A 23802-nucleotide genomic window follows, 5' to 3' on the forward strand; every position below is an offset into this window, starting at 1 on the left:
CAGTGGCAACACCAAGGCAGCACACGGCTGAGACTGCAAAGCACAGCCTAGCGGCCGCAGATGAACAACTCTGGTTCCCTTGGAGGATCTGACGACAGAGCCATACTTCCTCCCAGAAAATGCTCTTATATACAATTTCACATATGGTTGTGTGGGTTTCTTGGATCCTGGCCTAGGAGCCCCTCTAATAGTGGTTCTGGGAAAAACTATTCAACATGTCAGGTGAGATTTCCAGGGTGGGGGGAAGCTGGTAAAGTGGTATGCCAGGGGACTGTCACCACGCACCTTGCCAGGGTGACAAGTAATTTCAGCAATAAATACATTTAAAAAATTTAATACTAGAACCAACATGGACATGTTATAATGCAGAAAGCAAAGTCATACAATGTTTTAAGACAGGACAGAGATTTCCGGTGTTTGGCCCTCTGGCTCCCCCAGCGGCATATCCGAGTCTCTTGTCTTTAGGGAAGACATGGAGCCCGAGTTTGAAAAGCAGAAGAGATACAGAAGAAAAGGAGACGATAAGTCAACTAAGAATTCAGAACTTGCAAAGAAGCTCCCACAAAATAGCCAACGGGGACAAAGGTAAGATGGGATGAGCAGACGGGGGTGGACATGGGCCAAGATTTTTTTAAGCCACTGGTAAATGTTGGTTCATAAAGGAACTTTGATCCTTTCCCCATCAGGCTATTTCTTCCACAATGTAAGGTTTACAGCAAAAAACACTGACTGAACTTGGTGTGCTTGGAGATTATTTGGGTCCAATAAACTTCACAAAACCCAGGTGGTTTTCATGAATGGGAGATGTTATCAACAGGCTGGGAGGAAAAACCCCACGCTTGTAACGTTTACACTGGACCAGCAGCTGGCAGTGAATGAAAGTAGTTTAAAACGGTTTTTACTTTCAGTAACATTTTCTGGGTCTAATTTCTTTTGAACTCTTCCATTACCCTTAATTCCTGCAAAGCTAGGAGGGAGACTGTATCTGCAAAATGAACTGTGAAATGAGACTGGAAGGGGCTGCTGCTTAAAAGGAAAAACTTTCCGCAGTGGTCCAGGTGCATTAAGACTGTGAGAGGTGAAAACTGTATGCAGTGAGGTCACTACGGTGTCAGAGCGGCACAAGGCAGCGAGCGTAAATCAAGTACGTACTTCAGTTGCCAACTGCACGTTGGCTTCACTGAGGAAGTAATTGGGTTTTCTGAAAGGAAGCAGAAAACCCTCCTTCCCGGGAAGGCAGCCTGAAGGAAAGCAGTGCTCTCGGGACTGAGGGGATGGTTCCCAGTCGCGGCTATGTGGCTGTCTAGTTGGATGTGGATTTTTTTATGACTGAGGATCTTAATTTGAAAAACCTTCCAAAACCCTCATGACTCAAAAAAGTTCTAGGACTCCGCGTAGTGGCGCATTTCCCAACCGTGCACGCTTGTGAACAGCAGGGAAGCTTCACTTTGCTCTTGGATCAGTGGGACGTTATCCCCATGCTGAAAATACTTGGATAGTCCCTTGTGCCTTTTTTCTTTATCAAGAGTTGTATATTTTATCTTTTCAAAAACCTGCTTTCGGCTTTATGATCAACTTCACTATTTGTTGGTTTTCTAGTTCATTAATGTGTATTTTTATCCTTTTTTAACTCCTTTAAAGAAGGATTTAACTCCTCCTTTCTACTTTGTTTTGCTGTCTTATTTTCCATGAAGTCATGACGTCTCCCCCGCCCATTCGGGCCTCGTCCCCTGGGTCTTGGTGTTCAGTGCTTCCACCATCACCCTGGTCTGGAGAGTTTCTATTTTCCATTTTTCTTTCCCTGTTTAAAACCGTTAATTCAGGAGTGCCTGGGGCTTCCAGGTGTATGTTTTTGTTTAGCTTTTTGTTGATTTCTAATCGTACCGCATTGGGACTGGGGGCACTGGATTGGACCTGTCTGGTATTGCTCTTCGTGTAATCTGAGATTTTCCTTGTGGCCTTCATACATGGTCATTTTTTAATGCATGTTTTGTGGGTATTTGAAAAGGGACAGAATCCCATCTACATCCATCAATCATGTCACGCTTATAAATTAAGTCCTCCGCATCACCCACCATGGGCAAGGATTTTGTTTCTCTGAGTAGTTCTATCAGTTTTCTGCTCTGATATTTTGAAGGTACAGTAGATGGCTGCTACTCACAACGGTCTAAATCGTGAGTAATGCAGGCTTTGCCCTCTTAATCCTTGGAAACGGAAGCTGGTCATCACACGGAAGGGGCTCGCGTGCTGCTCGGTGGTTGAGTGTAATGGTCCCTCCGCGCCCTCCCCTTCTCTCTCCAGAACCCATCACCTGCCACCCCACGTGGACGATGGGTGTTCACGGTACGTAGAAAGTGTCTACTTTGTATCGTGCATCGCAGACACAATAGTAAGCAAAACAGTTATTAACGAAGTAGTTGTATAAATATATAATTATAACCGTGTTAAAATCTACCAGGAAAAAGTGCTGCTCTCCCAGGTTGGGTGGTGGTGTCAGAGAAGATGACCCAGAGTTGAATTCTTGGTCTCAGATCCAAGGGCTCAGACACTAGCACGTCCAAAGGCCCCCAAAGAAGAAAGGGTTTGGAGACTGGAAAGAGGCTGAGCAGGGGTGCAGAAGGGCCTTATCTGAGAGCTGGAGCGAGAGCTGTGTGTAGTGTACAGAATGACGTGTGATGTGGGGAGGTCCCAGCTTGGGCCCGGGGGACACTCCTGAGACAGGTGGGGAGCAGATGCAGGGCTGCAGTGGAGGAGCGGGGTGGGTGGAGGAGGTATAAATCTGAGCCATCAGTGTGTGGTACTGAAAGCCATGAGAGAGAGAGTGAGAACAGAGTAAGATGAAACGAGCCCTGACAGACGCAGCTGGAGAAAAATGAATTGGCAAAGGAGAAAAGCAAAGGCAATAGAGGAAGGTGTGGGGGTCACAGAAGTGCGCCCTGCAGTTGCTTTCTTCCCCCAACACTTAAAACCTACTGCGGTGCTCCTCTGTAGTTCTAAAATACACAGAATTGGTTCTTCCCATGTTTCTCCCAGCTCCCAAATGAGACAATTCTCTAAATGTTGTCACAGGGAAAAGCAAGCGCCAGGTCATAGTTGTAACCCGGTATGGTGTCACAGGACGAACGGCAGATGGGCACAGTGCTCTGAAAGGCCAGCCGGTCCACTGCAAACTCGTAGGCCTGGATCAGCCCCCGGTGTCTAGAGAAAGCACAGAGACAGCGGCAGGGTCAGTCCTGGTCCCCAGCGCCCCCAGTGACTTCTGTCTTTGCAGCAGGCACGTGCTGGAGACAGGAGAGCGAGTCATCGTGACACATGTCTGCTTCGGCCTCACAGTGTGTTGTGGACGCTCCAGATCCCGGGACTAGAGACAAACAGGTGAGCAGACAAGTTTGATAGAGGGAACTGAGTGCCGGGAGGCACCTGGCTGAACAGGGAGGCAGGAAGGGTCAGCCTCAGGGAAGGCCTCACAAGAGGCTGCTTGGAAGCCAGGCCAACAGTAATCAGAAGGGGTCCTGGGCCTCCCTGGTGGCACAGTGGTCGAGAGTCCGCCTGCGAGGCAGGGGACAGGGGTTCGTGCCCCGGTCCGGGAAGATCCCACATGCCACGGAGCGGCTGGGCCCGTGAGCCATGGCCACTGAGCCTGTGCCCCACAACGGGACAGGCCGCAACAGTGAGAGGCCCACGTACCGCAAAAAAAAAAAAAAAAAAAGGGTCCTGAGCCTCCGGCATGGGCCTCTCTCCTCTGGCAGCCGTCACCCAGCAGGCTGAGCGTGAGGACTGGGCTTTGCCTCTGTCACTGGGATTCAACACCACAGGTCCCTAAGCCTTTTGTCTTGGGCTCTTGGCACATGTGGCCGCCTTCCCCCTCTGTGTCCCTCCCGCTCCCATCCCACCCCCTGCAGTGTCCTGCTGAAGTGCCTGAACAGGCACTCAGCACGTGTTGTTGGCTAATGCCACCCTGCCCGCATGTACATGTATGTTCCTGACTTCTATGAAAAGAACGGCTAAGCCTGAGGGTACCATCCTGTAGGGACCAATGTGGCCTGGGATGTTCTATTAATAAAACCAAGCTAAGAGAGTCTCGTCTGAACTCCTACAAACCCGGACCAACCGAGCCCAAGCACTGACCTCCGGTGGGTGACGAAGTTGTCCAGGTCGGCGTTGCGCACCACCCTCTCGTAGGGCACGTGGGCCGTGATGAGGCTGTGGCAGGTGAAGGAGATGTGCCGCACGGGGTGTCTGGAACAGATGGGAGAGAACGCGCGTCGAGGTTAAGTCCACTGGAACTCAGCACGTCCCGCCTTTGCTGCTGTGGTCTCGGAAGTTTGGAGCTGCAAGGGACTCCAGAACCATCTAAGCCATCTTTTGCTTTTACAGAGGAGGAAACCGGGCCCCCAGAGGGGCAGTGTCTGGCCTCAGTTCCCAGAGCTAGGTGGAGAAGGCCCCATGCCAAGCCTACTCCGTAAACACGTCTCAACGTCCCTGTGCTCACTGGCTGATGCCCTAACACCTTGGTGCGTTGGGACACAGAGGACAAACAACCTGAGACAATTCGGACACACGCAGTGGAGAACAGCCCCATTTCTGCACCCCCCACCCGGCTGGCTGGCCGGCCCTGGGCGAGTCACTCCAGCTCTCTGAGCCAGGTTCCCCAGCAGCAGGGTGTGTTGAGTGGTGCCCTACAAAGGCCCGCCCGTCCTCAAGTCAGAGGGCTACAACTGATACGTGGATTCTGGGTTGTGAAAGCACATTCAGAAAGCTTTGGAACAAAATGGCTTGAAATCTATGTAGCAAAGGCTTTTTTGTTCATTCTAAAAACTTTTTTCCAGCAGAGCACTGAGCCAGGAGACAGGATAAAAAAGATGTCTAATGCAAGCAGCTGCCTGCCATCAGAGGGATTCCCGACTGTTAAGAAGGTGAGATCCATTCCACAAAAAATAACCAGTGTTTCTAGAGCACAAGATGAGACACAGAATTCAGCACTTGGCAGGAGGAACAGGAGACCGCAGCACAGACTACAAGGGCAGCCAGGCCCCTGCAGAAGGGCCGAGGGTGGCACGGAGGGGCTGAGGGGGAGTCCCTTCAGGCTGAGCCACGGCTGTGCCAGAGGCAGGGACAGGCGTCTTGGCCACAGCAGAGGATTCTCTCAAGAGGGGTGCCTGAGTCCAGGGTTTGCGGCACCACCCGGAGAAAGTGTGGCTAGAGGACTTCGCTCAGGGCCCAGTGAGGCCGGAGGGATGGAAAACAAAGCCGCGAGGAGGACAGGGAAAGGAGAGGTCGGAGCTCAGTCCCAGCTTGCAGCTGGGTGACTGCTGGTACCAGTAGCAGAAAGGGAGGTCAAGGGAGAGCTGGCTGAGGAGGGGCGGGAGGACCTGGGGAGTGTGGCGAAGAGGCTGCAGTGGGCAGGAGACCGAGCAACAGCGAGACCAGAGCGTGAGAGAGAATCAGGATCAGCAGCCGCGAGGACCTGAGTGAGTATGAGAATCCCAGGCGGGAGCCCGATGAGGCATCAGCCTTGCTGTGGTAAACAATGCTTTGGTGACCTTCTCTGGGACAAGCCACTAAGCACTGGTGAGAACTGGACATGCACTTACAAATGAGTTAGGAAGGCTGGGACAGGATGACAGTTCTGGGCAAGACCTCGCTTAGCCTGTCGTCACCTGAATGACCCATCCGAGGGGGTGCAGCTTTTCAGGGAGAGAAAAATGAGATCTGCTGGAGTGCAGGCCTAGTGAACTAAACGGAGCTGCTGGTGGCGGTCCCTGGGGGCCTGGACTGCCGAGGAGGCTGTCCTAGAGGCCAGGTTGAGCCAGCTCTTTAAAACAAAAGGGTGTCCTTAAAGGCAGATAGTTCTGGGCTTCCAAAGTTTGAGAGTTTTAGTTGCTTTTTGGCACCACCTGGTGGCAACTCAGTGCATCACCACAGCAGGCAGGGCTGGACCGAGCCAACCAAGCAGCGTGGAGGGCACCGTGGTCTGAGAAAGATGCAGGCCCAAGCACCGGTTATCGCCACCCTCCAAGGAAGAAACCAGTTCCTCTATTTGACCTCGTACTTAAGCTAGACTTGTGAGCAGTCTTCATTTTATCACGCTCTGCATTTAGTGGGGACATGTCTCGTCCCAGAGGTGCTGAGGGACAGCTGGGGGAGCTCGGTGCCCGTCTCGCACAGGCACGGGGGCTGGATGGATGTGGGCAACAGGGGAGAGCGTCAGGGCCGCTCCAGCCGACCCCTGCTCCAGGCAAGGCCACCTCTGCTTTAAAGGTCAGACACCAGCACGCAACGTTTAACCGGCTGGGCCGCCTTAGTATCCATTTACCTACATCCATACAGCCCTCTGCTGCGCTTGGGTGAATGAATACTTTCAGTCTGAAGCGCCCTTGTAAACAGTAAGGCAGATCAAGACTTCCTGGAGTGGAGGAGAGGAGAGGGGGCCCGGGCAGTGCCCCCGCCCGCTGTCTGGCCCGCCCCACTGTGGTGTCTACCTGAGCTGGGAGCTGTGGCAATCTGAACAGTGACCAGCGCCATTTCTGAGCCCATTTCACAGCAGCTGACTTGCAGGGTTCCAGTGAGGACCACGTGGTAACGTGTGGACAGCACTTCACACAGTACCTGGCTCAGTGGCTGACTGATGCCATCATTGCTGCTACTGTGGTTACTAGAAGCACCTGAGGACCCACCTTACCTGGAGTGTACCTCCCACAGCTTCTGGTTCATCCGATAATCCCACACGGAGACCAGGCCCTCCTCGCCCCCACTGACAATCTTCCAGTCGTCCATCTGGACTGAAGAGACTCCAAGTTGGTGGGCAGAGATGGACAGGGCGATCGTGTCAGTGCGGAGGTCGTGGAGCCTCACCCTGCAGGGCCACAGAAGAGCGCAGAGGTTAGCATTAGAGCCTGAAATGACGAATTCCTCCTCAGCCATGCTGGTCTGTGTACAGCAACCCTATGAAAACAGAGTATGAAACCCCTTCAGTTACGAACACCTAAATACTGATACCAAACTTTCACCACCTCCTTAGTGTACTCTTAGAGGAGGCCAAGAGGCACTAGAAGTGAACTAGTTTAGGGCACCCCCAACCACTCAAAGCACAGAATAAGGAGGACTCAGAACAAATACACCAGCTGCCCTGCTGCTCACTTTTATGTGCTCTACAGGGGAGACGCCTGCCCTGGGCACAAGCCCATTGCGAGGGAGGCTGACCTGACTGCCATGGTGCCTCCAGGGGGACGTCGGCCTGAGAAGGCTGTCCAGAGGGTAAGTAAACTGCCCAGCATGGCAGTTTTGCTGTTCATATAAAAGTCTGTTAAGAGCAAGTTGTAAAACAGCTACATTTGTCTGAAACCTGAACCCTTACCTGGTTGGGAAAATAACACTTTTTGGGTAATTTAACTCAACTTTTAAGTTCATCACCATCTTGTTGAAATTTGGAAAGGCGATGCATCTACAGTTCACTAAGCATAACAGAATCGTGATAAGAGTATGTGGACACTTGGCAGTCACTTATCTGAAGTCTTGAGATAATTACTTACCTTGTAATAATCTGAATTTCTTTAAGAACATCTTTAAAAACTACTTTCTATACAAATATATGCTGAATTTCCACATAAGGATAAATTAGATGAGACAGAAATCTCCTATCCACTAGAAGTACCAACACGGTTCCTGAAATAAGCCACAAGAGCTAAAACTGAATGTGGCAACATTTCAGTACAGGTGAATTTAACAGCCCCTATGCTGCAAGTCACAAAAGAAAAGAGAGTCGCTGCCCTGAAAAGATGCCACTAGCTAGCTAGCAGGGGAGCTGGACAAACATGTCTGACACAAATAATGTGGGGAGAAGGGATCACCTAAACATGTTCTAGGTCCTAAACTCTTACAGGTACATGAGCATGCACAGACACAAAGTATCTTCAGAGTTCTGAGGGGAAATTCTATACCTAGCTTACCTACCAAGTTTGAGGGCATAATGAAGACTTTTTTTTTAAACATAAAAGGAGTCAATGTGAGCTACCCATGGATACCCTCTGAAAGAAAGTGATGTAGCAAAATGTCAGCAGGGCCCTGAGGAGCCAACACACACACCGCAGAGGGCTGTATGACACAAACACTGAATGTTAGCAGACGGATTGGAAAGCCCTAATGTGTCAGCCGGGCGGGCAGAGGCACACAGGACAAACCCACCTCTTAAGAGGAACAGCTTCAAGTCACAAAGCAAAACTCAATATAGGGACTTCCCTGGTGGCACAGTGGTTAAGACTCTGGTCAGGGAGCTAGATCCCACACGCATGTCACAACTAAGGAGCCGCCCACAACTAAGACGTAGCACAACCAAATAAATAAATAAATAATATTTTTAAAAAGCAGAAAAAAGGTTTGAAAAAGAACCAAATAGTACTTAAAAAAGAAAAAACGTTAAAAAAAAAAAACCTCAATATATGCTACACATGAAAGGCACGTTTGCATGTGACAAGAAAGAGGTGACAATTTTAATACCTGAAAAGGTAGATTTCAGAGCAAAAAGCATTAGCCTGAGAGTACTTCAAAATGATGAGAAGGATACAGTTTACTAAATGTTTGATAAAACTTGCCAGGAAGGAAACAAAAAACCCCACATGATACCCAAAACTAATATAAAACTGTAAATCAACTATATTTCAATTAAAAAACCACACATGGACCTAATTTCTGTAGGTCTATTTTCCCTCCTTTTTAGTAATTCAGTTTCTTTCATCATTGTAATCTATTCAGGTTTTCTAGTTCTTGAGTTCATTTTTTGAATCTCCGTATTTGAAGACCTGGATGAATAAATGACATTGTAGGAAAATAAGAATTATCAAAACTAACCCCCAGGAGATAGAAAATCCAAATAGATCAAGGAACACAGAGCAAGCTGGGAAAGCTGTTGAGGAGCAAGCTGTCCCTGCAAAACAAGAACAAGCAAAATGGGTCCAACCTGGAAGGAACAGACTGCCCCCCACATTTCCCAAACCCCAGGCTACATCTACTGTTCCACAGCACAGCAAAGGGAGGAAAGCTCTGACTCTTTACATGGAGCCAGCATTCTGTTATTACCCAAAACCTGACACTGCAAGCATGACAGATCTGCAAAGACCTGAATAAAATATCAACTAACAGAACTCACAGCAACATGTTAACCAGCAAGTGGACTCTGTCTAGGATGTCCATTCCTGTGGTCCACCATGCCTCTCTGACAACAAGAAACCCACAGAGAGGGTCACTTCCATGGACACTGAAGAGAGATTTGATGACACAGAACACTTATTCCTAATGAGAAGTCTTTAAAAAACAGTAATCTACTTTTACCAATATTATTTCACATTGTTTTTAAAAAATTAGATATAATTAGATAAAAGAAAATGAGAAGTGGACAAATTTATCATTAGGGTTGACAATCCAAGGTAATTCAGTAGTAATTCAGAATCAAATGTGTATTTTAATATGTCAAAATCAATAACTATCCTTTGTACAACCACTAGCTTTAAAAATGTAATTGAAGAAAAGATCCCACTTAAATTCGCCATGATAAGCAAAATACCCTGTAACAACTTTCTCAACTTGGAGCTCTACCATACACATTACACCAACATTACTTACAGAGGGCTCAGAGAGTTAAAACAAACATTCAGGATAGGAAGGCCTTTCTAAACGTTACAAAAAAAAAAAAAAGTCAAGGCAAATTGTAAACTGGGAAAAATGTTTGCACCAGAGGACTAATTTCTTATAAAAAAAAAATTCCTTCAAGTTGATAGTAAAGATTGATAGCCCAGTATTAAACTTTAATAAAGTTTAAGAAAAGAAAAAATAGTTCACAGGAAAAGAAATACTAATGGCCTTTTTTTTTTTTTTTTTTTGCGGTACGCGGGCCTCTCACTGTTGTGGCCTCTCCCACTGTGGAGCACAGGCTCCGGACGCACAGGCTCAGCGGCCATGGCTCACGGGCCCAGCCGCTCCGCGGCATGTGGGATCTTCCTGGACCGGGGCACGAACCCGTGACCCCTGCATCGGCAGGCAGACTCTCAACCACTGCGCCACCAGGGAAGCCCACTAATGGCTTTTAAACACTTGTAAGACGTTCAAGTTCACTGGTAATGAGGGGAATTATGCACTAAAACTACAATGCAGTAATATCACTCAACCTGCCTACCCAGCAAAGGTAAAGTCTCGTAGTACTCCGAGACCCCTTCCACACTGGTGAGCCCTGCATAGAGAGGTACTTCTATACAGCTGATGTGAGCACAAGCCCAAAGAAAGTGACTTGGCAATATCCAACAAAATAAAAAATATACTTCACTTTGACCTGGCAGTTCTGCTTCTAGGGTTTTATATAGGCTATATCTAACATACATGTACATCCACATATATACATACAAGGCCATCAGCCACAGTACTTTTTCAGTAGCAAAGATGAGGCTTCTGTTTCAGGCACCCTTGTTGACCCTCCCACTGAAAATCACTTCATACTGCTGGATAAGACGTAACTACATCCTTTTAAGTGCACTGCTGAGCTCACAGAGTAAGCGACCTCCCTAGGGTCCATGCAGACAACCAGGTTGGAGAGCTCAAGTTGCAATTTTGGTTGCCTCTATGCATGTGCGGTGGGGGTGAGGCTATTGGCAGGTGCCAATCTCAGGAAGCAACGGGACTGGCTCTTACTGTACCACGGGGGCAAGGCTGTAAGACTGGGGTCCACTCAAAGGGGAATATTGAGACCTTGCTTTACAAAAAAGCAGTATAGAACTTCTAGACACGAAAACATAATCCCTGCAATTAAACTCATTAGATAGGCTAGAAACAGATTAGACAAAGCATTTGTAAATTAGAAAATAAATCTGAAAAGTTACCTAGAATGGAGCACAAAGAGAGAAACAGATGAAAAATGTGAATGAAGTGTTAAGAGATGGGAAGGATGGAAGGGGATGATGGTTCAGCTTATGCCCAAAAGAAATCCCAGAAGGAAAAAAATCCAGTGTGTGGCAAAGAGGCAATATTCAAAGTGTTAATGGCCAATGTTTTTCCAAAACGGAAGCTAGGCACACTCACACTCACGAGCACTGATCAGAATAAGTGAAAAGAAATACGTACTACGGAGCGTCGTAATAAAGGGGGACGCTGCAAAAGACACAAGGGGTCTCGAGCAACCTGAGACAAAAAGACTTCTGATAATCAGACCAACAGGAAAAATGAGAAACAGTATTTACACTCATGAATTTGAGTGACTCAATGGGGAAGGCACACGTAACCTAGCTCCATCAGCAGATGCCAGCTAAAGCCGTGATGGTACATCCGGTACAGTGGAGACCTGCATGGGCATCAGAGAATGAGGCAGAGAGTTACACACACCGAGGACAGCCGTCACCTGAACAGTCACACACCGAGCGCACCAGGCCCGGCTGCGTGACGGCAGCTGGGGGGCAGGGGAGGGAGGCCCGCATCTGGGTGCGCAGGCGCCCTCTGGAGAACGCCGCAGCACAGCCTCCGCTGAGGAAAGAGAAGCTCCCAGGAGACAACTTCTCCCTGTATATACTTTTTTGTGCTTTTGAATTCAAAAGGTTACCTGCTTAAGTTAAAAAAATTTAAAGATAAAATTCTGGAAGGACATACTGGAGTCGGTAACAGCAGTTACCCTGGGGAAGTCTCAATGGAAGAATGAGGGGAATAAATGCGGCTTTTACTTTTTATTCTAGACACTGCCATGTTGTTTAAGGAACAAGAACTCGTTCATGACCGGGAGGGGCACCCAGAGGCCTTCACAAGCACTGGTTACACTCTGTTCCGTAAGTGGGTGGGTGGCGGGAATGCTCAGGCGTTCCGTTCTTTAAACTGTACACAACGTACCTTGTATACACTCCCAAGTGGATGTTTTGTTTCAAATAAAACAGGGTTTTAGAAATCTACAGTCTTATGACACGGGGGTGAGTGAGGTCCATGGCTTCTTCCCTGCTGGCGACGAGGCTGACTGGGGGCTCCCTTAGTACAGCAGGCCAATCAACACCCCCCCACCCCGCCTCCCCTCTTCCCAGGGAGGGGTCTGTGACCAGAGAGATGCGGAGCGAGCAGGAAACACACAGAAGACAAAGAGCTCCAGAGCTCCCTCAGTCAGCATTTACAGGCACTAATCTTTAGGCATTTGTGGGTTAGAGAAGGGAGAAAAGGTAAAGTTGCTGTGAAAGGAACTCTGCCTGGAGGCTACAGCTGCACGGCTTACTAAGGGGAACTTGAAACTGAAAGGGGGGGAGAAATTTTTAGCTTGAGTACTTTTCAGTGCGTATTTGGTTAATAAGGGTCTATTTTGCTCTAGTGATTTTCATAAAGAGCTCCTCTGTTGAATATTTATACTCCATAATTTACAGTTTGGCTGTTAAGGAGACAAAGGCAAACACAAATTTGGTCCAGAAGTTCAAAGTTTGCCATCTGTTTTCCTATTGTATTTAGATACCGGCATGGATGGCTCCAAACAAAATACACAAATACACCAAAAGATACAGCATTAGTGTATTTTATCACTAAGGAAAACAAAAATGGGCCAAAAACAGACTCGAACTTCTCCCCACAGGGAAAAAGGAGAAGCACTTCGAAGACATCTCCTCTAAGAGGCACTGCTCTGGTTTCTGGCTGACATAAAGAGATAGCACACAGCACGGGGTGCGAAGTCCACGCGAACCATTCAAGTTCATGTTACGAAATGCATCTCTGCTTCACACACCTGACGGCGCGGCCCCAGCGTGCACAGCAGCGTTCCCTGGCAGAGCCCGTACCCTCAGTGCTCAAATCAAATTCCCGACGTGGGGAAACAGGTAGCACAGCAAATGGGCACAAACATGCCAAGACAACTGATTCCAGGGACAAAAAGAAGCCAATGGTAGACACTGTGAATCCCTATCCAGCGTGTGTTTCATCAACTTTGCCCGTTGAAAAGAAAAAAATAATTGGTCTGAAAGCTGTAATTGTATTATGTTTAATATTCATGGTTGGGTTTGGAGGGCTGTTCCAATACTCCCTCTCTCCAGCCCCTCTCTAATGAAAATCACACCATAGGAGTCGGCTCAAGCCCGCCAATTAAAACAAAAGACACCAGAACCTTCCAAAGACTCCAACAGAGGAGCATCCATCTGATGGGCAGGAAAACGTGCTGGAACTGAGAGGGAGGCACGCTCTGGCTGGTCCTGTGCTAAGAGCTTTGAATAACTTATTACAACACTTGCAGATGGAGCAACTGTAACATTTACGCCCCACTCACTCTCCCTGACAGCCAGCAGCACCAGAAGCCACCACAACTTTGTATTTGTCAAGGCGAGAAGAAAGCTCCGACACTCTCTAATTAGGGGTCACAACTCAAGAGCCTGCTTCCCATTGGTTTGGATAAAATAGTCCCATAAAATAATAAGGCAAACTGTATTTGATGGCAAAGATGAAGCCTGTTCAGACTCTGGCTCAGCAGTATCATTAAGAAGGACCTGACCTTCAGCTATATTTCTATCCAGAAAATAAAGGGAACAAGCAAGACGGCATTAAAACAGTCTCCCTTTTTTTAAGTGACCAAATTAATCAAGAAAACTAATTTTTTTAAAGAAATCAATAACATGATTCTGTTTTGTCTCATCGAACCTATATTAAAGAGGATTTTTAAATACAACCTTATATGCCCAAATCAGTAGCTATAACGTATACATAGCACCAATGATGGCCTTTGGTGAATGATTCATTTTTAATAGCAACTAGAAAAACTTGTATTTTCAGGTAGAACTGCCCAGTTTAATCCAAGTAGGCTATGGTTAGAGCTCTATGTATTGTAAAGCTGTATCTCTGAAGTTTAGAGTTCTTTGTTTATTGCCCATAAAGAGTAATAAGCCCCTTGGACTGATCACTCGACCTTTCTAGACCTGTTTCCTTAGCTGGGCCAGCATTAGATGGTCTTAAAGAGCTCTGCTAGACCGAACATTCTGCAACCCTTACAAGCCAGCCTATAACACCACCTGTGGACAAAAATGTATAGAGGGCTTCCCTGATGGCACAGTGGTTGAGAGTCCGCCTGCCGATGCAGGGGACGCGGGTTCGTGCCCCGGTCCGGGAAGATCCCACATGCTGCGGAGCGGCTGGGCCCGTGAGCCATGGCTACTGAGCCTGCACGTCCAGAGCCTGTGCTCCGCAACGCGAGAGGCCACAACAGTGAGAGGCCCACGTACCGCCGCCAAAAAAAAAAAAAGTATAGAAACATTTAGCTTACTTTAATAAATCCTTTTAAATTTCAATCAGATGAGTATACCTAGAATAACCTCTCTATTTTATGGTCAACTGATTTTCAACAGTGGTGCCAAGACAATTCAAAGGGAAAAAAATAGTCTTTTCAACAGATGATGCTAGGACAGTGGATATCCACATGCAAAAAAGAATGAGGTTGGACTCCCACCTCACACCATATACAAAAATTAACTCCAAATGCATCATAGACCTCAGTGTAGGAGCCAAAATCATAAAAATTCTTTTAGGTAAACACAGGAGTAAATCTTTGTGACTTTGGGCTAGGAAATGGCTTCTTCAATATGATACCAATAGCACAAATGACAAAGAAAAACTGGATAAATGGAATTTCATCAAAATTAAAAACTTCTGTGCTTCAAAGGACATTATCAAGTGTGAAAAGGCAACCCATAGAACGGGGAGAAATATTTACAAATCATATCTGATAAGAGGTTGGTATCCAGACTATAAAAAGAACTCTTGCAACTCAATAAATAAAAAGACAACTTAATTAAAAAATGGGCCAAGGATTTGAATAGACATTTATCCAAAGAGGCCAAAAAGCACATGAAAGGATGTTCAACAACATCATACCTTTAGGACAGCTATAATCAGAGACCATAGCAAGTACCGGTAAGGGTGTGGAGAAACTGGAACCCCCATACACTGTTGGTGGGAATGTAAGATGGTACAGTCACTTTGGAAAAGAGTCTAGCAGTTCCTCAAATAGTTAAACATAGGGTTATATAAGCCAGCAATGCCACTCCTAGGTATATATCCAAGAGAACTGAAAACATATGTCTACACAAAAATCTGTAGTTGAATGGTAACAGCAGCATTATTCATAATAACCAGAAAATGGAAACAACCCAAATGTTAACTGATGAATGAATAAGTAAATGTGGTATACTCATACAATGGAATATTACTTGGCCATAAAAAGGAATTAAGTGGTGATTCAAGCTACAACACAGGTTTATCTTGGAAACATTATGCTAAGTGGAACCAGCCAGTCACAAAAAGTCACACGTTCTATGATTCCATTTATATGAAATATCTAAAACAGACAGATCCGTAGAGGCAGGAAGTGATTAGTGGTTGCCCAGAGCTAGAGAAGTTGGGGGGACATGGAGAGTGACTGCTGATGGGCACAAGGTTTCTACGTGGGGTGATGAAAATGTTCTAAGCCTGACTTGGTGATGACTGCACAACCTTGTGAACTTTACATTGGATTGTATAATTTAAATTGGTTAATTGTAGGTATGTGCATTCTATCTCAATAAAGCTAAAATTTTTTTAAATCAATTTAAGATTACAGGAGGAAAAGCAGTGGGATTTGTTGGCTCAGTGCACGTTGCTTTGGCAGCCCACTAACAACCTGATGTAAGCCTTAGCACCAACTCTTCTTTTTGGCCCCGCCGTGCCACCTGCAGGATCTTAGTTCCCTGACCAGGGATTGAATCTGGGCCATGGCAGTGAAAGCGCAGAGTCCTAACCACTGGACCACCAGGGAAGTCCCACCCTTATCACCAACTCTTATTTTGATTCTCCCCACCAGAGCATTCTCTGGTCTAGATCTCTGATTTCATTCGTTAGAAATGAGCAGATCCCAGATGAGAAGACTGAGAGCACAGAAGGCGAAGGGACCCCCTTTAATACAGCCCTCTACTGCCAACTAAACAGTTTATTTAAGTAATTTAAAGAGAGTAGGAGTTCTGCGTCTGACCTAAAGTAAGCCCACCACTGCCTCTGTCTTCTGCTGCTACAACCCAAACCTCTGGACAAAACACAAAAAGCAAACACCTGAGGACCCTGGGGAGTTGACTCACTACAGTGGATTGTGGGGTAAGTGGCCACGGAGGAAGGGGCCATGGGGAAAGGAGTTTCTCTCTCACAGCCTCACCCCGAGTGTGAGCTCCTGTAGCAGAGCTGTGTGGTGGTGTGGGAGCTAAAACGCTAACAGGAACACCCTCTTTCTGAAGAACCAAGGAGAGAAGCCCCTAAGTCCAGAGAACGTGGGTATGGTGTCTTTGGGGATTCCCCCATCTCTTTTCTCTCTGGGTTTGCCCCAAGGCAGTCCCTATTCACAGAGCTGCATGGTGGTAGGGATGTCAGCAGGTGAAACCCTGCGAGAAACCCCATCTTCTCGTCAGAGGCCCAGGGGACAAGGGCCCTGAAAGCTAGGAATCACAGGCATGAAGAGAGGGAGGAACTGGAGACAGGGAGCCCGTGATACCGCATGCGACCCCGCGCACGGCCCAGGCACAGACCCAAAGCAGTACAGCAAAGCCTCAGATAAGATTTCAACCACTGCCAGCTCGGACTAACCTCTGGGTGGCACATGTGCAGGGCAGTCAGAGAAGCACAGCAAAGGTTTTGGAAATTGAACTGACACTGGAATCACCACCCACGGAAGGCAAGACACAACTTGCAGTCTGAACCTAACCAGGGGGACTGACTGTTTAAAACAAAAATAGAACTCAGGATCCTCCAGAGGATTATGTAACAGGATCCAAAGGGGACACAAAATGTCCAGGATACATCCAAAATTACTTGACATACCCCCACCCCAAAAGCCCCAGGAAAATGTGACCCATTCTCAAGGGAAAATGTCAACCCTAAAATAACCCAGACTTTTGGAATCATCAGTGACTTTAAAGCAGCTATTGTAACTATATTCCATGAGGTTAAGGTACAATGATAAGAAAGAATGAAATTCTGAACAGAGAAACAATGGAAATTTTGAACCAAAAAAGTATAAAATCTGAAATAAAAGATTCACTAGATGGGTTCAACAGCAGAATGGAGGTGACAGAAGAAACAGTTCGTGAACCCAAAGTTAAATCAGTAGATATTTGCAACTTGAAGAATGTAAGGCTTAGGAAAGAAAATGAATAGAGCTTCAGTGACCTGTGGGATAATATCAAAAAGCCTGTTCTTCACATCACTGAAGTCCCAGAGGAAAGGGGAAAGGGATCAGTGTGGAAAAAAATATCTGAAGAAATAATGGCCAAACACATCCCAAATTTGGTGGAAGACATAAATTTACAGATTCTAAATGTTCAGTGAACCCCAAAGGTTAAACTAAAGAAACAAAACAAAAAAACTCACAGTGGTCTATTTCCTGCAGACTTTATCTTGGTAACCCATTCAAGATTCTCATAACTGTTCTAATTCCTAAGATTTATTTTTGCCTTCATTGAACAAATACAGGCTTTTATTTAATTGAAAACACCATCAATTCAAGAAGCACCATTACTTTATGTAATATTTTAACATGCTGCCATTTGTAAGATGTTATTATAAAAGACACATCTTGTTTTTCATAGATGTGAAAATGTAAAAAAAAAAAAAAAAGTGCATCTTAGAATAAATGCAAAACATAGAGTTAAGCCCTCTCTGAGCGCTAGACAGACACTGTGGTAAGACACAAGCATCCTGTCCTCACACCGGATGCACACCACTCCCTCCTCTAATGTTATTACCACTCTTTCTTCTTGGCTTAGCAGGAAAGGACAAAATATGCATTAAAAAAACCCTCATTGATCTGTAGTGTTAAAACTCTTGTGCAGAGCCCCACCTATATAACCCCACTTTATAACCCTTCCCTCCCAGCGAGGGAAAAGTACAATCCAACCATAACTCAGTTCCCACCCTGATCATTCTCTTAATCTTTATCAGACTCTACTTAACCTCTAGTGACAGGCTAGGTGAGCTATTTTTTCATTTTTAATTTCAGCTTATACCCACCCCCCCAAAAAAAAACACAACTCCTTAGAAAATTCCACCCATGCTATTAGCAAAGTTACTCAAGCTGATTTCCTTACTTTAAAGAAACATTATTTTTGTTTTAACCTTGGACAGTTTTATGTACCTTTAGAGTCCATTTCATTCTCAAGTTATTTATAAAGTACTAAGAGAATGCAATAGAAGTTCAGTTTTTTAAATAAAAATGGAGGTTCCAAGGTTTTTAAACTGCATCTGTCATTAAGTGATAGCCACCTAGCTCTCTTCATAGTATTTGCCCCCTCCATCCCACTTCTGAAATAAAACATAAGCTGTACAAGCCTGGGTGTGCATCTCTGATGAGTTCCTACTCATAGCTATTAAGTCTTGGGGAAAAACCCCACAAGACATGCCTCTGTGCACTTAAAAGTCTAGAGTCCTTATTCCTTCCTTTTTCCAGATGTATAATATTTCTAAGCCCCATGTTTGGAACTCATATTGCTTACACTGTTAATGTGATTCATAAAGAACAATCTTATATATGATGGCAGGCCTCTGTGGTACCAGTAGTGGTCAAATAGCTGGCACACAGATCTAGAAGTGGCCCTGATTAAATGCCATTTTGGACAGCCCCCTCCCCAACTCCAAGTCCCAAGTCTATTCTTTTCATCCAAAAAGACAAAGTGTGTAAAAAAAAAAAAAAAAACCCCAAAAAACGTAACTTTGGTTTACTAATAAAATGGATTTTAACATGGTCAGATTTGGCCTTCAAAATGACCAGAGAGCCCTTTTACACTGCGCATCTGGCTTCTCCTCTGGCAGTGGGGAGCGTGGTCAGGCAGCCCTGCTCCAGAGGAAAACATCAGCCTTACCGAGTATGTACAGGTCTCCTCACTGACAGCAGGATGTGCAGCTGACAATGGTCATGACAATCTGGCTGTAACTGTGCTTCTAGAGCTAATTAGGCTACGTTATACAGAAAGCAGAGGTCTCTTCTCTGGAACACCATTTTGGTTTCCTGGGAGCCTAGCTGTGGTTGAATCCCTAAATGGTCATGCTGTCAACAAACCCTGAAGCATAACCTACAATCCCAAACCCTTCCATTTGGATGCCCCACAGAGCCTCTGCATTTGCTCTCCTGGAAAGCGAAGGGCTGTTAGGTCCCTGCGGGTAGGTCCTATCAGATAAGCTTGGAGCCTTTGTACAGCTCAGTCAGAAATGAAAATGGGAGAGTAAAGCTATAAACTGATGTGTTTCATTTGCTGTGCCACAAGTGGGGCCACTTATCAAGCCTAGTTTTTTTTTTTTTTTTTTTTAAAGAGAAAAACTGCCTGGACATACACTGAGGAGTTCAATTCTCAAGCATGAGAGGCATCAGCTGTTTCAGGAGGGCTCGAGGAAAAAAAGATCAGGTATTTTCTTTCAATAAAGCATCCTCACATCTTTTTGCTCTCTGGGAGGCAGACAGTAGTAGTGAAGGTCAGAAGTTGAAAATATTATCGGACAAAATAATTATTTTTGCAAGCTGCTGCACTGGTGCGACAGAGGTCTGGGATTTGGCACAAAAGAGGACCCGCCTCACGATCTGATACCCCACCAAGTGGCCCGCCACCTGCAGCCCGGGGCTGGCCAGGGGAGGGGGCGCCCGCTGAACCTGGCCTCCAGCCATGCTCCCTCTCTTCAGGGCACTGGATCGGACATGACAGATAACCAGTCAAAAAAAAGAAGAAAAAAAAAAAAAAAGGAAGAAGAAAGAAAAGGAAAAGACAAGAGGGAGAGGGAAGAGAAAGGAAAAGAGCCTAAAATTTGGACTCAGACAGTCTTTTCAAACACTTTAATCCTTCCATGCTGATGGGTCCTGGAGCGGCCGGAGCTGGCACTGGACCCTGTACCGGGAAAATCCTGCTCCCTAAGCCAATACGTTAAAGGGAAGACTGCTAATCAGCTAAATAGAAACTGGAATCTGTTCACATGAAGTCTCTTTTTTCCCCCATCACCGGAGGGACACCATAGTGGTCTGAAACACACTCTTGACATCATTTGGCAGGCAAACCTATTTTGCTGAACATGATTCATCCCTTAGGTTATTGTTTTTAATATGAGAAAGTGAGCTTTTAAATGCCAAACAAATTTTACAGCAGGGGGACAAAAGATATTCCAAGCTGTCTCACTGGACCTTCCACCAACTGCGTCCACCAAATGGCCTAAAAGACAACCTTCCCATGGTGTTTCAGAAATGAGGCAACTCCATCCAACTATTACCGAATACAAGACTTTGTTCTCCAAGTTCACAGAGACAGTATTTATGAGATCAGGGCTGAACTCAGGTGGGCAGAGATGTGAGTGAGAAGTGAGGAGGGTGAGCCGTGGAGGAAATCAGTGAGCTCAGTGGAGGCCGAGCGGCCAGGCCTCAAGAGAAGCTGCCTGCGGCTCTAAGATGCAACTCGACTGACACCTACCTCCTGTCCATGTTGCCACTGACCATGAGGTTGGGAGGGCTGTCCCGGAGGTTGACGCAGGTGAAGTCGCCAAGCGCGTTGCCCAGCTTCGAGAGGCAGCGTTCTGCTTCCAGGCTATACACCAGGATCTGGGGAGGAGGAAAAACACGTGGGTGTGCGTTCCGGGCAGCAGGCCCGCACAAACCATTTCCACCCAGCGTCGCCCCGGGCCACGGTCACAGCACCAGCTCCCATTAGAGAAGAGGCTCTAAAACTTCATTTCCTGACCCCTTCCAGGTAATGACAGTGTAAGGATGTGGCTCTTAGAACGACAAAAGGAAACGCAAGAGAAAAGAAAATTCAAAGAATTCCAGGCCAAGGTGCAAAGAAACTCATAGGACACACAAAAAATGCCAGATGGGGAAATTCGGTATCCCAATTTCTTAACACAGAAAAAGAAGCATGGAAACTAAGGGTCACTGACTGCTTCTGATTAGTTAATGGGGGAGGCGAACAAGAAGTCTGTGTACAGGGTTCTCTCTCTCTTTTCCCCCTCTGTTTTTATACCACAGAAGGTAAAAAGAACAAACAGTATAAGCATCCAGGATGATGAAGCTTGTACAGTTAACCACTAGATGATTCCTTTAGATTAAACTACAAACCAAAACATAAAGTCTTATTCCCAAACGTTAAAAAAAATTTTTTTAATTGAGGAATAACTGATATTCCCCAACATTTCTCTCTTCAGTCACTCTCCACTAGCTAATTATAGTAAGCTCTGTTCCATAAGGTATGGAGGCAAGTGAGAAAGTATCCTTGATCTCTAGACAATGTATTCATTACATTTGAACACTGCCTTTTCTCCAGCAAATGGGGAAACAAGGATGATTCATAAGGAATCTTTCTGAAGATTATTTAAGTCTTTTACCAGAAAGATCTTAGTAATTCAGTTAACATTAAGTGCTTGCCATGGGTCAGTAATTGTTGTAAGTAGTGAAGACACAGTCCTTGCACTCAAATTCACTGTTCAAAAGCCTCCTCATTTACACACACACACACACACACATGTGAGCATATATTATATTCTGTTGATCATGTGGTTAAAATTAATCACTGAGGGCTTCCCTGGTGGCACAGTGGTTGAGAGTCCGCCTGCCGATGCAGGGGACACGGGTTTGTGCCCCGGTCTGGGAAGATCCCACATGCCGCGGAGCAGCTGGGCCCGTGAGCCATGGCCGCTGAGCCTGTGCGTCCGGAGCCTGTGCTCCACAACGGGAGAGGCCACAGCAGTGAGAGGCCCTCGTACCGCAAAAAAAAAAAAAAAAAAAAAAAAAAAAAAAAATCACTGAACTCAAAAGTTTTAATGTTAGTATTTTTTAGAGTCTCCTCTCTTAGCCCACACATGAAAATGATGTGCTATTTTTTCTTGTTAACCTATACATTTATCAATTATCAATGTACAGATTCCTATTTTAGTACTGAGAGGTTAATAAACTGACTCCACCTTGAAAACCATTGATCTCATTGTTGACACATTTCTAACAACTGAATCTTTGCAAATTCCTAATAGTCAAAACAACACTATAATATTAAGTAAAATTGCTCACAATATCTGAAAGGAAAGAAGGCAATTTCAAAATGTAAAATGCCTTCTTAATCCCTAAAGACCATAGAGAACAAGCTAAATTTTATTTTTATTTTCATGCAGTTGAAAATAAAAGTTTCTGAGAAAATTTCAACTGTAAAATATCCAAAATAAGATTCTTCTTCCAAGTATGGACATAGAAATAAATCAAATCTTCTATCTACAGTGAATATCCTAAAAATTACATAAAAATCGGTTCCTGGAGAAAAAAACCAACAACCCAGCAATCTCATGGTCTACCCTGAAAGTAGCATTCTGCACTTATATATCACTATACAGTTTTCAAGAGGGCTTTTGGACTCATTCTCTTCTTCTTTTTAAAATACTTCAACATCTATAACAGGAAGAAATGTCCATGATAAATATAAGAATTAAAATCTGATATTGAGTCTGTTCCTATGTCTTTACTTTTTTTTTTTTTTTAGAAGTTCTTTTTTGACAAGAGGATAGATCATTTCTGAATGAAACAGTGGGATCTAATCCCTCTCCAAAAAGACTGCAAATTCATCGTATAAGTTAGTAGTCAGGAGTCAAGTATTTTCTAAAATGTTTAATAATTCAATGAATCAAAACTATCCAAAGAGTACCTTGACCATTACATTTAGTTAAAGACCGCAGAGATCAGAAAACACATTACCCATCTCAGAGGCGGTTCTTCCCACGTTACGAGTCCCTCAACGACCTTTAGCATCTCTCTCTCCCCTCTGCGCTCTCTCTCTTTTAATAAGGTTGAGCAAATGGGACTTCATTTTATCTGATTGCCACAGACTAGTGAGATTAATTATTCATGCTCACACTCTCCCTCTTGTTAAGACCATGCATTAGACTAATTTTTCTCTTTATAGCCCTAGTTGGGTTGAGTCTCAACCCATGGCCACTTGACTTACTCTCAGAAGTGTATGGATATGCTGGAAAGAAGGAAAAAACGACCCATAGCTAAAATCTTGGAGAAAATGTTCTGCACTAATGTGACCGCCAAAATCAATAGATGTTGCTGGGATTTTTTTCTTTTAAGCACCACATGTATATTATAAAAGGATTTAAATAGTGATTAAGGAGCAAATTTGTATAGAAGTTGGATGTTTCTTTAAGAATTATCTAAAATGACTGAACCATGTTGTATATTTTACAAAGGTAACTGCAGGAGATGCAGTGTGTAGTCTCGGACACTGCAGGGTCTACTCCTTTCTCTTTGGCTTCCAGGGAGATCTAGAGGGCACCTGGTGGAAGCAAGCATTGTTTAAAAAGAACTTTGTTTTTTCCTTCTTAGAGATGTTAAGGTATTTTCACAAATCCTAGTCTTAGAATCCTAACTTTCATTTTTGTCAATTATTCAGATTTCTCTGAAATTTCTAAAGAATCTGTTTTTTTCTGATTTCAAACATAATATATTTTGTGTAACCTTCTGGATAGCCATCTCTCAGAAATAACCACTTTAACAGTTTAGTGTATACAGTTGTCCCTCGGTATCCATGGGGGTTTAGTGCCGGGACCCCTCGGATACCAAAATCTGCCCACGCTCAAGTCCCTTATATAAAATGGTGTACTATTTGCATATAACCTACATCTTCTCATCTACTTTAAATCATTTCTAGATTAATTACAACACCTAATACGATGTAAATGCTATGTAAATAGTTGCTGGTGCTCAGCAAGTTCTGACTTTTGGAACTTTCTAGAATTTGGGGGGGAATATTTTCGATCCGAGGTTGGTTGAATCCGTGGATTCGC

The 23802-nt window shown here is 45.2% G+C and overlaps 1 protein-coding gene across 2 annotated transcripts in view; it reads right to left on the minus strand.

The window, feature by feature from the left end:
- Positions 1-318: 318 nt before the first annotated feature.
- Positions 319-23802, minus strand: part of FBXW8 (F-box and WD repeat domain containing 8) — a 116565-nt gene continuing 93081 nt past the window's right edge. For both annotated transcript variants that reach the window (XM_060118850.1, XM_060118849.1), the window contains 4 exons: positions 20448-20575; positions 6683-6856; positions 4129-4239; positions 319-3198 (listed from right to left, as the gene is read on the minus strand). In XM_060118850.1, the coding sequence (XP_059974833.1) occupies positions 3054-3198; positions 4129-4239; positions 6683-6856; positions 20448-20575 (558 nt within the window). In that variant the 3' untranslated portion in view covers positions 319-3053. The remainder of the gene's footprint in view (positions 3199-4128; positions 4240-6682; positions 6857-20447; positions 20576-23802) is intronic.

The sequence above is a fragment of the Mesoplodon densirostris genome, chromosome 15, assembly GCF_025265405.1.
Source record: "Mesoplodon densirostris isolate mMesDen1 chromosome 15, mMesDen1 primary haplotype, whole genome shotgun sequence".
Lineage (NCBI taxonomy): Eukaryota > Metazoa > Chordata > Mammalia > Artiodactyla > Ziphiidae > Mesoplodon > Mesoplodon densirostris.